We start from the raw sequence: 13,760 nt of genomic DNA, 5'->3' as shown, positions 1-13,760 counted from the left end.
TCCTGCTTTCCACCACCAGGGATTTTCCTTCTTAGCCATTAAGCCACAGGACTCTTTAATTGAAACATCAAAGCAGTAAATCTGGACAGTATCAAATTTAAATGAGAGTTCTCATACTCCCCCACTGTCTTTTCATCTAACAGAACAAGGACTGTAGCACTGTCATAGTTGCCTGAAGTAGATGAGGATAAAAAAAATTGACAAGTACTACTCATTAGAATAATTTATTCTGAGATCATTCTTCTGCTCTATATCTACTCTGAAACATGTAATTTTGGCACCTCCCACACTGTTTTTATTGACAGTGAGTCATCTGAGAGAGAAAGTTGGGCTCCAGAATTGTATGTATTCCTTAATGGGAAAAGTCCAAGGCACACCAGTTCCTCCATCACTGTGTATGTTTCGACTTCATCTATTTAAGAGGGAAAAAGAAACTTAGCTGTCATATATTACAAAATAGCATTTTACCCTTTTTTGATTTCTACCCCAGAACAATTCCCATTTTCATCTCTTACTGAAGCAATTGGACCAGAGAACCACAAAACGGCTGACGCAGGAAGGTACCTCTGGAGACTCTTATCCAGTCCTGCTGCTCAAAGCACGGTCAGCTAGAGCAGGTTGCTCAGGGCTGTGTTCCGTTGGCTTTTAGTATCTTTAAAGATGAAGACTCCACAAAGTGCATAGGCAACCTGCCCCAGTTAAACCATCTTCATAGTAAAAGTAGTTTTTTCTTATGTTTACATGGAATTTCCTGAATTTCAATATATATCCATTGCCTTTTGTCCTTTCACAAAGTATTGCTGAGACTAATCATCCCATCTGCACTCTAGAAGCCTTGTGGAGTGCTAGTTCCCTGCTGTGTTGCTCCTACAGCAAATATCAGTCCACCAAACAAACCTCTTTCAAATGACACAATTTCCTCCAGGAAAAATCTGGGTTTGCTTAGAAAATTTCTGTCTGATTCACAGGAAACGTAGATTTTTCTCTGTATGTTTATCTACACATTATAAGACTATCCAAGCAGTTGTAAGAAACATTCTGCAGGTCACCTATGTTAGAGAAGTGGTCATTGGCACAGCATGTAGCTGATCCTGAACCTTCTGGGGAGATAACTACTGTAAAACACCACAGAAGTCAACCCCAGGGCATTAACAAAATTTTGCAACAGGCCCATGGTTTAATAAAGGTCCCTTGCCCCCCTACAACACCTACGTGTTTGCTTATGATGAAAAGAGTACATACACAGGTCCTTCTATAGGAAAGTCAGCAACACTGCTGTGTCCCTCAGCATGATCTCTTTTATATTGCTCAGCCTGACAGTGTGACAGAGAAAAGTACAGGGGATGTAGGAGGTCTGTAATGGATGAGGGCAGAACTGAGAAAACAGATTTTTGCTTTAAGGAAGATATACTCTTGCAAGCTATTTTCTGTTAGCAGTTGGTCATAGTATTATTTCAGTGAAATAAACAGAAAACTCATTTCGACTTTGAACAGAGGAAAAGTTTCCATGAGGCAATGAGGGAAAGAACATTTGTACCTCAGCCATTATACATTTTGTTAATATTCACACCAAACACTTCAATTGCAGCTATGAATTAAGGTAGAAAAAGAACAGTTAATTCCAGGATAAAAGTCACATTACTTGCTGGAATTCAGTAAAATGGCCTCTAAGCATAGGATGAAACAGCATTTCTCAGAAGATGGGGAAAGATAACATTAGGTTTTTTAATTCTGTGCTGGCTATGGTGGCTTTATGGGTACAAATAATCTTACAAAATTAGTTTTACACTTCATTCTAAAGTTAGAATTCTGTAGTGTTAGAAATATTATCTGCTTGGGTTAATCTGAAAGTAAAGGGGTATACCTGAGGAATGAACAAAAAGCAGTTATCTCTATATGAAAAATATGAGGGTTTTTTCCTCTACAGCAGAGCAGCAGAGATGGATTGGCTGACTCAGAGATCAGGCGCTAAGCAACAAGCACTTCTTTCTAGTAAAACAGAAGCACCTAATAAACCAACTTCTGTTCAGGAGCCACGCTGCTGCAAAGAGCCATTTTCTGCCCAGGTGCAGCCATACAATCTCCCACATTATGTGTCAGCAATACGCTCAAGAGTCCACCACCATGTAAACGGGGAAGAGGAATGGGGCAGGGACTCCTGCAGAGTCAAAACCACCACTTTGTAAAAATCACTTGCTCAGAAACAATAGTGATGCTTGTCAAAGCATTTTGATTAAATGGTACTCTTGTGCTCCTTTAATTCCAACATCATTTTCACCACTCAGTATAAGTTTTCCAGAAGGCCAAATTTCATGACGCACACCAGCCAGTGTCCTTGGTTCACTGCTTTCATAGCCCAACACCTCCCTTTTCCCTGTGCAGAAAGGGGTACAGACAGGAGCCAGCTGAGAAGTCAGGAACTAGATCTAACTTCTCATAGATGTGACACTCCCTGTCATATTGCAGTGACAACTCATGCTGACTCCCCTCTGTACAATGCCTGACATATACACTTCTCTGCTACAATATGTTGTGCTTAATCTTTTCTTTATCAAAGGGGAATTAACTGAGGAACTAAATCATGTATTCTACAGTAAAAAACCCAAAACAGTAAATCTCTCAAATGCGCTATTGTGATTGTACCAGCTACAGGTAATGTATCTTACCTGTTGTACAAACAATGTTAATTCCTACAAAGGCAGAAGTCCTCTATCAGTTAATAAAAGCAGTATAGGCCCCAGAATGATTAATTGAAATGGATAACAGAAAAAATACAGAATGGGGATGTGAAAGGATGTTAAGAAATGGTCTGAGCTGGGAGATTTATTAGTCTACAGATCTACATCCCTTGACAATGTAAAATTACACTTTCAAAGCATTATATCATATGCAGTAAGGAATAAATCTAGACTGGCAGAGCTGAACTAGATGACCTTTACAGTAACTCTCTCAGTTTTAAAGAATTCCCTAGCTTTGTCATTGAAAGAAATTATAACAGGCCATTTTTTCCCTCAAGGACAAATGCAAAAGAAGGTAATAGGGAAAGTTGAAAATAAAAATTTTCCACAAAAACCTCCAGCTGTGCTTTGTGATGGCCCATAAACCAATATCACCTCATCCCTGGAACATTTTGTTTTGCAGCAATAGTTAACTCTGGATTCTAATAAAAATGACATAGTATACAGAAATACATGCAAAATCTCCCAAATTCAATACCTTCAAATTTCAATCTGGCAACTGCTTCCCCAGTAAGAGAAAGTTCATGGCATTAACTGCGTCTTTCAAGGAGAAGCAGTGCAGATGTGAAAATGTTCTCTCATCTGTGACAGAAATAATATTCCTCATGAAGAATGCATGTATTATTCCATATAAGTAAAAGAACTTAGTAGACCAAGTTGCTCCTAACCCCATCCAACCTGGCCTTGAACACTGCCAGGGATGGGGCAGCCACAGCTTCTCTGGGCAACCTGCACCAGTGCCTCAGCACCCCCACAGTGAAGAACTTCATATCTAACCTAAATCTCCCCTCTTTCAGTTTAAAGCCATTACCCCTTGTCCTACCACTACAGGCCCTTGTAAAAAGTCCATTTCCATATTTCTGGTAGGCTCCCTTTAGGCACTGAAAGGTTACTATCAAATCTCTCAAGAGCCTTCTCTTCTCCAGGCTTGTTTGTTTTATATGTCACACAGTTCATTTATGGCCTAGACGAAGTTCCTATACCGATTCTAGCAACATAATTAATAATTTTATTACCTCTTTGTTCTTGTTACATTTATAATGGGCTGCCATTTGAAGGAAGGAATACATACAGTATCATTTATATGGGGGTTTTTTTGAGTGAAGAAGCTGGCCAAGGGCTGGAACCAGTACTCCAGCTTGAGAAGATGCTGTTCTTCTGTCTGAATCAGATACTTAAAACCGTGACTCTCCAGTTGAAAGAAACCCAGTGCGTGCAGTGTGTAGGCATTCAAAGCTGCCTACAGGCAATGGGACATGACAGTGTTTCAGACTCATGAAGGCACTAGTGAGAATTTTCCATTCTATTTCTTCCCCTTACTGATATTCTTAATTGTTCTTTCCAACTGTCTCTCAGAGCAAAAGGCCTTCTATATCTGAACTACACAAGAGGAAGCTGACAAGAGAAATGGATATGTTAAGAGCTCATGATGCCTTCATAGTGGAATTGAGTGTTCTACTCCACATTGCACTATATGAAACATTTTACCAGCACTTTTGCCTCTGTATAGACTTTGAGTCCTTAAAAGAATTCCAAATGAGCTTATCCTGTAACTTCATAAGCCCATTCAGCTCTGATTCTCTGCAGAACAGTGAGCTCCTTCCATTTCCACATGTAGACTAGGATATTGTCACAGTCTTATTACATGCTCATGGGTGGGAAAGTGGACAAGGAGTTGCTGAAGTTTTAGAACAGGGCAAAATGCTCTCTTACAACCCCATCAGGCTATAAAACCTAAGGTGAGGGATGTAAATGTCATAAATGGTCCAGTCATCTCCAGAGAGTGATTTCCTAATGCTTAGTTTTCACCAGAGCCAACCTAAACTGAATCTTCATAAACCTACAAGTCCTGGAGAAGAAACTAGGGTATCACAGCAGTTCGGGCTATTAGCCTTGTTCTACTGAGGCACCCATGAGCCTGCTTGGAGTCCAACCTCAAAAGGGCAGACGTCATGAAAAATTACATTTCTTTTCACCTGTGAAATTTCCACAGTATGTGCCACTTTCAGTTGAGGTTTCTGGTTTTGTAACTTTACAGTGGAAGCTACTGCATGCACAATTATATTTAGACTGTAAAGGGCTAACTTGCAACAAAGCAGCAGAGAAATGAGCTTTTTAATCCTTTCTTACTGTGGTAATGAATAGACTAAAATTTTTCACAATTACAAAACATTTAAAAAACTCTCATCAATGACGTTCATTTAATTTCTGCACAGTTATTTGAAATCCACTGCAGTTTCTTAGCTGGGAATATAAAAATGTAATGTTTTTCAACTTTAACACAAGTATCTTTTTCAAATCAACTATTTCTTACATTTTCAAGGAGTTTAAAACTTCCTTTGCTGACGATTGACGCTTGCAAGTCTGAATTCATTCTGCAAGCTTAAGTATTATTTTAATAAAAATATATAGAGATGAAAGACCATAGAGAAGAAGCAATATTAATTCCAATGTTAACAAAAATTATGGAATACTTACGGAAAATATTTTTTTCAATATGCACTTAGGTTAAACTGGACTTTGATATCAACTGCTAGACTTTTATAATAATAACAAATCTAACTATAGACATTTGTGAAAACAGGGAGGAGAAAAAGGAAAAGGAAGCTTTGACATTTAAATACTGCCATAGTTGGACTTCAGATATTTTGCAGAAGAAAATGTACCAACTCCATCTGCTGTAATGGTACAATGACATTCTAGACTTCAGACACCTACTTAAAATCTGTGCAAACTGATTTTCAATTTTTTTTTTCAGGAAACCCATTTTTTGTTTAATTACAAGTATCCATAATAAAAATTTCACCAAACTGAAATTCTTTAAATACCACAATGCTTACAATTAAAATAAAATGCTAGTTTTTCAGTGGGGTAGTTCTGTTTTTTTTCTTTTTTGTTAATATTTTTTCAGGATATAGTGCTTAGTAGATGCCATTTCTTTTCATAAGATTTTACAACAAATTGATTGGTAGATTGTGCACAGGTTTATTAGGAAACTAATATGCCTATGTTCTGCATTTTTTTAAATGCTAGTTACTGAGAACTACAATGAAAAAAAATTATAAATACATGTGTATTCAAGAATTTTTATGAAAAAATTAGACACTTTATGTTTCAGCCTTTTGGCAAAAAAGGGTACGAAGAGTAAGAGACAAATCAACCATTCAAGTAGGGTTAGACTAAAGTTTTCAAATTCAGAACATTTAGGTTAATTCCTCTTTGTATTGAGAACACCTAAGTATTTAAATTTTGAATCAAAATTTTGAAAATAACTTTTTCCTATATTTTTTTCTGAAGGGGTTGGTGGGTGGCAAAAAATATCTGGGAAAATGAATCATTTAAGCAGAAAAGTTTGGTTTGTTTTTTGTTTGGGGTTTTTTTTTCCTTTTTTTTTTTTTTTAAGTTACTGCTCCTTTCCAATTTATCTTACTGGCTAAAAACTGATTTTGCAATGGGTTTTGCAATAAGCAAATCTTAGAATCACAAAACCATAGAACACCAGGTTCTTGAGGAAGGGACCTCAAGGATCATCTGGTCCCACCATTCTAGGCATGCAAGACCTAGACTAGATGTCTCAGCACCCTGTCCAGCTGAATCTTAAAGATGTCCAGTGTTGGGGAATCTACGACTTCCCTGAGGAGATCATCTTTGCTTAAGTATGTTCAACAAGATCACTGTTGCAACTGAACTTTGCATGCCCAGAATGATGCAGACCAAACAGCTCTTCTGAGAAAACCCACTGAGGTGAACCACTACAGAAACCTCAGGAGGACTGGTAAAGAGAAATAACTGAAATCGCAGCATTGGCCAAATCCCTCATCATCATCTCAGTGTCCTCACTAGCAGAAAGTAGTAGAAAGGAAAGTGCTTGGCTCTCTGTAGGTGCTCATTGCAGCAAGGGCTGTAATTGATTATGTGAGTTAAGAGCCACTGAGCTGCACTCCAACCACACGGATAGTTACAGATCGCTAAACAGGATAAAAGTAGTTTTGTCAAAAGCGCACCAATATAATTGAATGTTCAGCAAAAACCCTGCAACTGATGGCTTTTTTTTTCTTTTTTAAATTCTTCTGTTATTTAACATAAATCTGGAACATTAAAGACAGTGCATATGTACCTATCTACACATGTAGATTCGGCAAAATCCCTGTGGAACAAATCCTTTGTTTCTTTCCTGCATCTGTTCCTGGGACACCTGTTCCAGATACATGAACTTTAAATGATACATCTTGCTAATAAACATGCTTTTTTTCCCCCCCAATACAGATAAAATGGATAAGAAAACAACCCTAATCAATTAAACAATTTTAAATAGGTTATCAGAAGTAAGAATCTGTTACTTGTTTGTCACTTTTCCTATGACAAACAAGTCATTAGGAATTGGCAAATAAATATGAACACATGATCATACACTGGAAAAGGCAAACAGATGAGGCAGAAAGGGAGAAGAAGCAAGGTCAGTAATAGAAGTTTACTCGTATAGGTTTGGAAAGAGTATGTGACCATGGTTACTTTTCCTTGTATAACTACTATATACAAAAGGCTGCAATCTTTTCTTCCCATAGTAATTCTGTTTCTAGACTAAGGGAAAGTTGCATCAATCCAGATAGGAGATGATTATTATTAACATGATATGGATCTTCCTTTGACTCATGACACTATCTCCCTTCTAAATAACAACATTATTTTCCTACAATGAAAACAAAGCACAATGTACCAAAGAAACTTCTATACAGAATAACATAATGAACTTAAAAACTTATAGTCATGTGTCAGAGTTTTAATTTCTTGTGCCCCAAAGGTTCAAGACAATTTTAACTGCACCATTTTATATCTACAGTAATAGATCACATTGAACACCTGCTTGCACACTAGATTAGCAACAGCTCAAACAGTGTGCCTTGGCTTAAGAAAAACATTAACACTCTGTGTTGGCATTTCTTCTGCAACACTGAGGAAAAATAATAGAATGCAAAAACAACAACTTGGCTAGAAGTCAACACAGGCTGGAAACACTTTCTGGAATGGGAAACAAAATAAAGCAAAGTGGTGGAGAGACTTTGTATGTGAGGATTAAAAAAATGTGATAAGTGGATACAAGAGATAATTACTTCACAGATATAAGAAATTAGCTTTTCTCTTACTGTTATATCAGCTATCCCATCAGTTATCTTCATTGGACACAAGTAAACGCTGTTTACTCTTCAAGGCCATAGCTGAAATGCTACATTGACCACACAGTCATGATTGGAATGGCAAGTCAATGATGTGAGATAAAATTGTTAGAACCTGTGATTTTATGCAAATTTACTATACTGATGGTCAGGAAGCTTCTAGACTGCCACATTCTTCTGATCACTTCAGAATATAACAATTCAAACCTGCTGATGTTTTTCAAAATAACTTTAGGCAAATAAACAACCACCATGCACTGCTGAATTACCATGGTTATTTTTTAATCCCATCCACTTTGTTTACCATTTCTGTTGTGGCAATTTAACTCATCAGTGTAGATTTTGATCAAAGATTTTTCTTTTCTAAAAAGCCAGATACAAAAGAAAGGAGTTGAAGTCAGCATAATTGCAAATGCTGCTTGTCTGCAGAAAACCTTCACAGTAAAAAGGGAATCAACCTGCACACATCAATGGCTGCAAAATTCAAAAGGAAAGAGGCTTGAAATTGTAAGGGGAATTCATCCTTAAATTAGTGCAACGCATACTTAGTCCAAGATTATTTAACATTGATATCAACGGAGAAAAAAGTGAATGAAAACACCATTGAATAAAGGTAACACAGAATCAAAGACCAGTGAATGACATGTGACCTGAATGCTGACTGAGCAGCATGGTTTCTATTCCAGGGAATTCAGAAAAAAAAAGGGGGGAAAAAAAAAATAGAAAATTAAAGGAATTATATATGTGATGTTTGGTTGGTTTTTTTGTTTGTCTTGGTTTTGGTTTTGTTGTTTGTGTTTTTTTTTTAATTTCACAGAATATGCATATTAAAGAGAGAATTTCAAAACAAAGATTTCGGTAGTTCCATATCACAGCAGACCCTGGATTCCTGGAGCTTCAATACTTCATGTGATGGTCTTCGGAATCACATGGACCCAATTTGAGGGCCCAGAGCTCTTACTCTTTGGTATTTTGTACTTAAGGTTGCTTTAGAGACCTAGATTATTCAGCAAGCATACCCACGAAGTCATACATTTCAACATGGTCAATCGTACAGAGTGTTAAATATTTAAGAAAAAAGAATGCCAGATATAAATTATAAGACTGGGGGAATACCAGTCTTGCAAATCACTGATTTAGAAAAGTGGCATTACAGAAAAAATAAAACCAAACCCAAGTAATGAACATACCCTCACTTCAAGTCTGTGGTTAAACTGGGTAAACAGTCCTTTAAATATTTAATGAGGGGTAGCAAACAGGAATAGCAAAGTTATTATTACTTTCCATCCAGCTCCTGGAAATTTATGTCCTGTTCTGGCATACATACTTTAGGAAGGACGCTTAGGATATTTGGATACTTCAGGATTAAATACAAGGAGTTGAAAGAATTATGAGAATGATGAAAGGATATAAAAATACACTCTCTGATGGCAAACCCAGGATGTTTATTTCATTTATTTTAAGCAAGATAAGACTACAAAATGATTTGATTATAACCTGTAGATTCCTATATTGTGAAATAAAATTTACTTTATAACAAAAGACCTCTAAATCTAGAGGATAAAGGTCCATTTGTAACTAAAGTAGGATATGGACGTCAGGTAAACACTGGCTAACAGGTGAAATGGGTTAACAACAAAAACAACCGGGCACTGGAACAACTTAAGAAGCCTGGTGGAGTACTCTCTAGTACTGGGAACTAATACAAACAACTGAGGCACTATAGGTACAAGTTCAACTGCAGCCACTTTGTAGGAGCTGCACTTCAGGAAAGTCTAGTGGCTTGTGGTATGCAGTGCAGCCAGGCACAGTATTGTCTTGTCATCTGATATTCTACTATGACGAAATCACTGACATCTTAAAAAACCCCACAAAACAAAACCAAACAAAACCCTAATCAACCCCTCCAGTTTTTTTTTACTACTATTAGTGCAGGTTTTGGAATTACCACTATTCCTCTGCACTGAACTCAGGCTCATCCAGAGGCTCGCATTTTCAGATAATCCAAAGTGTGAAAATTAGGTAGCTGATGCTTGTAAAAAAATTATATTCTAATAGGACAGGCACTTCTTAGTGATCTTTAGGATGCAATTTGAAGATAAAGTGCATTTTCATTGTCCTATTTGTTATGTACAGCTTAATAAAAATGTATTGCACTCAGAGATGAGTTTCATGTATTTTATCTGTATTCATTCCCTGTTCCTTATATGCTCACTGCACTGTTTATTTAAGATTTTAAGAAAAGTTGTGTCCAATTTATTAAAAAACACACTGACTCTGTTATGTGGCAGAGACTTACAGCTCCATCTGCAAATTAGATTAGGGTTTCATAAGCCAGCATGCTTGGGTGCCATTACCACAAAAAGGGAACCGTACTGTACTGCATGGTGGCAGCCAGGTGGCTTCCAGCAATAAAACCAGCCATACTCATCTGCAGGGGGCTGTAAATGTTTTGTGGAAGGCTTCTTCCCATTTCCCTGATAGAAAATCAGTGGCTCAAACTTCCTCTTTATTTCATGCACTTTGCTTCAAAGCCAGGTAGCAGATCAATGCATATTTGTATTCTGAAGAACGAATAACTTTTATATATTTTTATAAATAAATAAGCTCCCACTAAAGTTCCAAGAAGATGCCAAAGATTTTATGGCATTTAAACTGTGGTTAAACTACAACATAGAAAGAGACATTCTTTAACGGTAAAGATGCACAAAAAATGATTAGCAGACACTGGTGGAACTTGCAGTGTTAGGAGTTCTGTTGGTTTGTGGACGGGTATCTAAAGTACCTGAAAAGTGTTGGTTGTTAATTCTAAGTTTGATGTTCCTCATTGAATTCCACATCAGAATTTTGAAGAATCTTCCAGTTCCTGTGTAATTTATTTTTGTACACTTTTTGAGTAAACATAGTGAGTAATAGCAGTAACCAAGTTTAAACAAAGATGGCACCTTCAAAAAGACAAAAAAAATATCTCTCATTGCAAGTGTCAGGAATTTAATGTATGCTAACAAAGAAATGTTATTGAGAGATGAGTGTTCTCTCAATACATGGGAAGTGTTGAAAATTTATCACACTGTTCTTTACAGAGCTGAAAGTCCTCCATTGCACAAATAGCTTTTCTATTTTGTTATGTAAATATTTGATTTCAAGGGCTCTTGCACTGATTAGATTCCTTCTAGGAAAGACTGCAGACATTGCACATGGGAGAGTTTGGGGACACTTGCAATCTCCTTGGTTTTGTGTATTAGGGAAACACTATACATTAGTTTGCCTTTGCAAACAGAAATCTCCTCACTATCAATTTTCCAACATAACAAAAAGAGCACAAAAGTTGGAAATAATAAAGTAAAAAAAAATAAATAAATCATCATACATAAATTACTATAAATGAAAAAGAAGGGGAATAGAAGCTCTTGAATCTGGGGACCTGATTTAATTAAAGTGCTTATTTTTAATACTAAAAGACATCTCTGAAATTTATCAGACTCAGCTATACATTGCAGCACACTAAGGAGTCTTAGAAGCCCATTCACCAAGCACTCAGATCGTGTAAAAAGATGTAAAGGCTCCACTAGTTTCAAATAATCTACATCAACTGTAAAGTGATAATCCGTACTGATATTTTGCAACAGGAAGCCAAGTTACTTTCTCTGAAAAGGTTCAGTGAAGCTCCACCTGCTAGTTTTTCACAGCAGACTTCTGGACAAGCCCACACTGCCATCTCCCTTAAACACTGGCAATCTGAAGTACATAATCTTTCTTCGTACATTATGATAATTACAGTTATTTCTACTGTTTTTCTGTAGTGTTACTGTATGTAGATTTTTCTACAGTGAAACCTTATACTGAGCTCTAAAATGTAAATACTTTCATGGGGTGAATCTGACATAATACTTAAAATAGGTGGTGAACTTCTAACTTCATTCTCTTGACACATTTAAAACTATTTTCCTTTCACATCCTACTCAGCAGAAGCCCTTCCTCCACATTTACTTGAGTTATTGAGGACTATATGTTATAAAGTTACACACATTAGGACTCCCCTTACCTCAGATGAAAACCAAACACCTCCTACAAGTTTTCCTGCCCTTATCAGGCCTTTCAAGCACCTGTAGTAAAAGGGTTGTCTGATAAGAGTTAGCATACTGCAGTGACATAGATGCTGGAAAGGTTTCTAGTCAGTCTGGAAACTGCTGCTTCTTCCCTTTCCAACAGTAGCAAATCAAGACAGAGGTACCACACTCCATTTCAAACATGACATCTTCTAGTTAAAGAACATGACATCTAGTTAAGTTAACATGACATCTAGAACATGACATCTAGTTAAGAACATGATATCTTCTAGTCCCATCCTGGCTTATGAGGTGGGCTAATGCCAGCCTCATGAAGTTTAATCATGCCAAGTGCAAGATCCTACACCTGGGTCAGAGCAATCCCAGGCACAACTACAGGTTGGGCAGAGAAGAGATTCAGAGCAGCCCTGCAGAGAAGGACTTGGGGGTGCTGGTCGATGAGAAAATGAACAAGAGCCGGCCTCAGTGTGCACTTGCAGCCCAGAAAGCCAACCGTATCCTGGGCTGCATCAAAAGAAGCATGACCAGCAGGTCAAAGGAGGTGATCCTGCCCCTCTACTCTGCTCTCATGAGACCTCACTTGGAGCATTGTGTAGAGTTCTCAATATAAAAAGGACATGGAACTGTTGGAACAAGTCCAGAGGAGGGCCACAGGGATGATCAGGGGACTGGAGCACCTCCCATATGAAGATCAGCTGAGAAAGTTGGGGCTGTTCAGGCTGGAGAAGAGAAGGCTGCGTGGAGACCTCATAGCAGCCTCCCAGTATCTGAAGGGGGGCTAGAGGGATGCTGGGGATGGACTGTTTGTTAGCGACTGTAGTGACAGGACAAGGGGTAATGGGTTAAAACTTAAACAGAAGAAGTTTAGATTGAATATAGGGAGGAAATTCTTTCCTGTTAGGCTGGTGAGGCACTGGAATAGGTTGCCCAGGGAGGTTGTGAATGTTCCATCCCTGGCAGTGTTCAAGGCCAGGCTGGACGAAGCCTTGGGTGACATGGTTTAGTGTGAGGTGTTGCTGCCCATGGCAGGGGGTTGGAACTCGATGATCTTAAGGTCCTTTCCAACCCTAACTGTTCTATGATTCTATGAAAAAGACTGGTGTCCATCCCACATTTGTAACAGGAAAATAAAGAATATTAAAGTATTTCTTTGAAATATAGTTATTGTCCAAAGAACATGAATCTGTGCAACAGCAGAAATCCAACAGATGTTTCAACACCACGATAAAAACAAGAGAGAGCACTGACTTTTGTTAATGTTATTTTTTTACTTACGTGGTACAAAGCAGTTTCTGGTCCAGGTGTGCCCATGACTTCTTGTCTCAATGCATCCATTTGTAAACTAGGCAACAGTGAGTAATGACTTGGACTACTGCTCTTGTCTCCTTTCTTTTTGGACTTCTTCCCAGTATCTTTTTTGCTGTTCCTCTGAAACATGTAGTCTTCTTGACCTATTTTCTCATTGCTCATATAGCGAAGCAATGAATTTTCTGTTGAAAGAAAAATAATGCAAAATATCATTGCGAATTGTTGTCTGTATGTTAATCCTGCTTCCAAAATACATAATATTCTTGCTAAGATCTATTGACAGGTTTAGCTCTTCCAGACTATTTCATTAACAAAACCCATTTACTTCATTGGTCTATATATAATAAGAAAGCAATCTTTTGGTAGGGAAAATTCATCATTCTTCGAGTTTTCTGGTATTTTTGAAAATAAAAGGAACAGGATATGAAAGAAACCCCTCATCAATAAATTTCATCTTGGAGTCTTCAAAA

The 13,760-nt window shown here is 37.5% G+C and overlaps 1 protein-coding gene across 7 annotated transcripts in view; it reads right to left on the bottom strand.

Annotated features, from left to right (window-relative positions):
- CNKSR2 (connector enhancer of kinase suppressor of Ras 2) overlaps nt 1–13,760 on the bottom strand; it is a 212,526-nt gene that overhangs the window by 65,563 nt on the left and 133,203 nt on the right. For all 7 annotated transcript variants that reach the window (XM_061364565.1, XM_061364567.1, XM_061364564.1 and 4 more), the window contains one exon: nt 13,258–13,472. In XM_061364565.1, coding sequence (XP_061220549.1) covers nt 13,258–13,472 — 215 coding nt within the window. The remainder of the gene's footprint in view (nt 1–13,257; nt 13,473–13,760) is intronic.

The sequence above is a fragment of the Neopsephotus bourkii genome, unplaced genomic scaffold (assembly GCF_033783945.1).
Source record: "Neopsephotus bourkii isolate Nb327-2 ecotype Australia unplaced genomic scaffold, CSIRO-AGI_Nbou_v1 NB_1234, whole genome shotgun sequence".
NCBI classification, from domain to species: domain Eukaryota; kingdom Metazoa; phylum Chordata; class Aves; order Psittaciformes; family Psittacidae; genus Neopsephotus; species Neopsephotus bourkii.
Note: the sequence above shows the minus strand (reverse complement) of the source record. Positions and strands in the feature narration are given on the sequence as shown.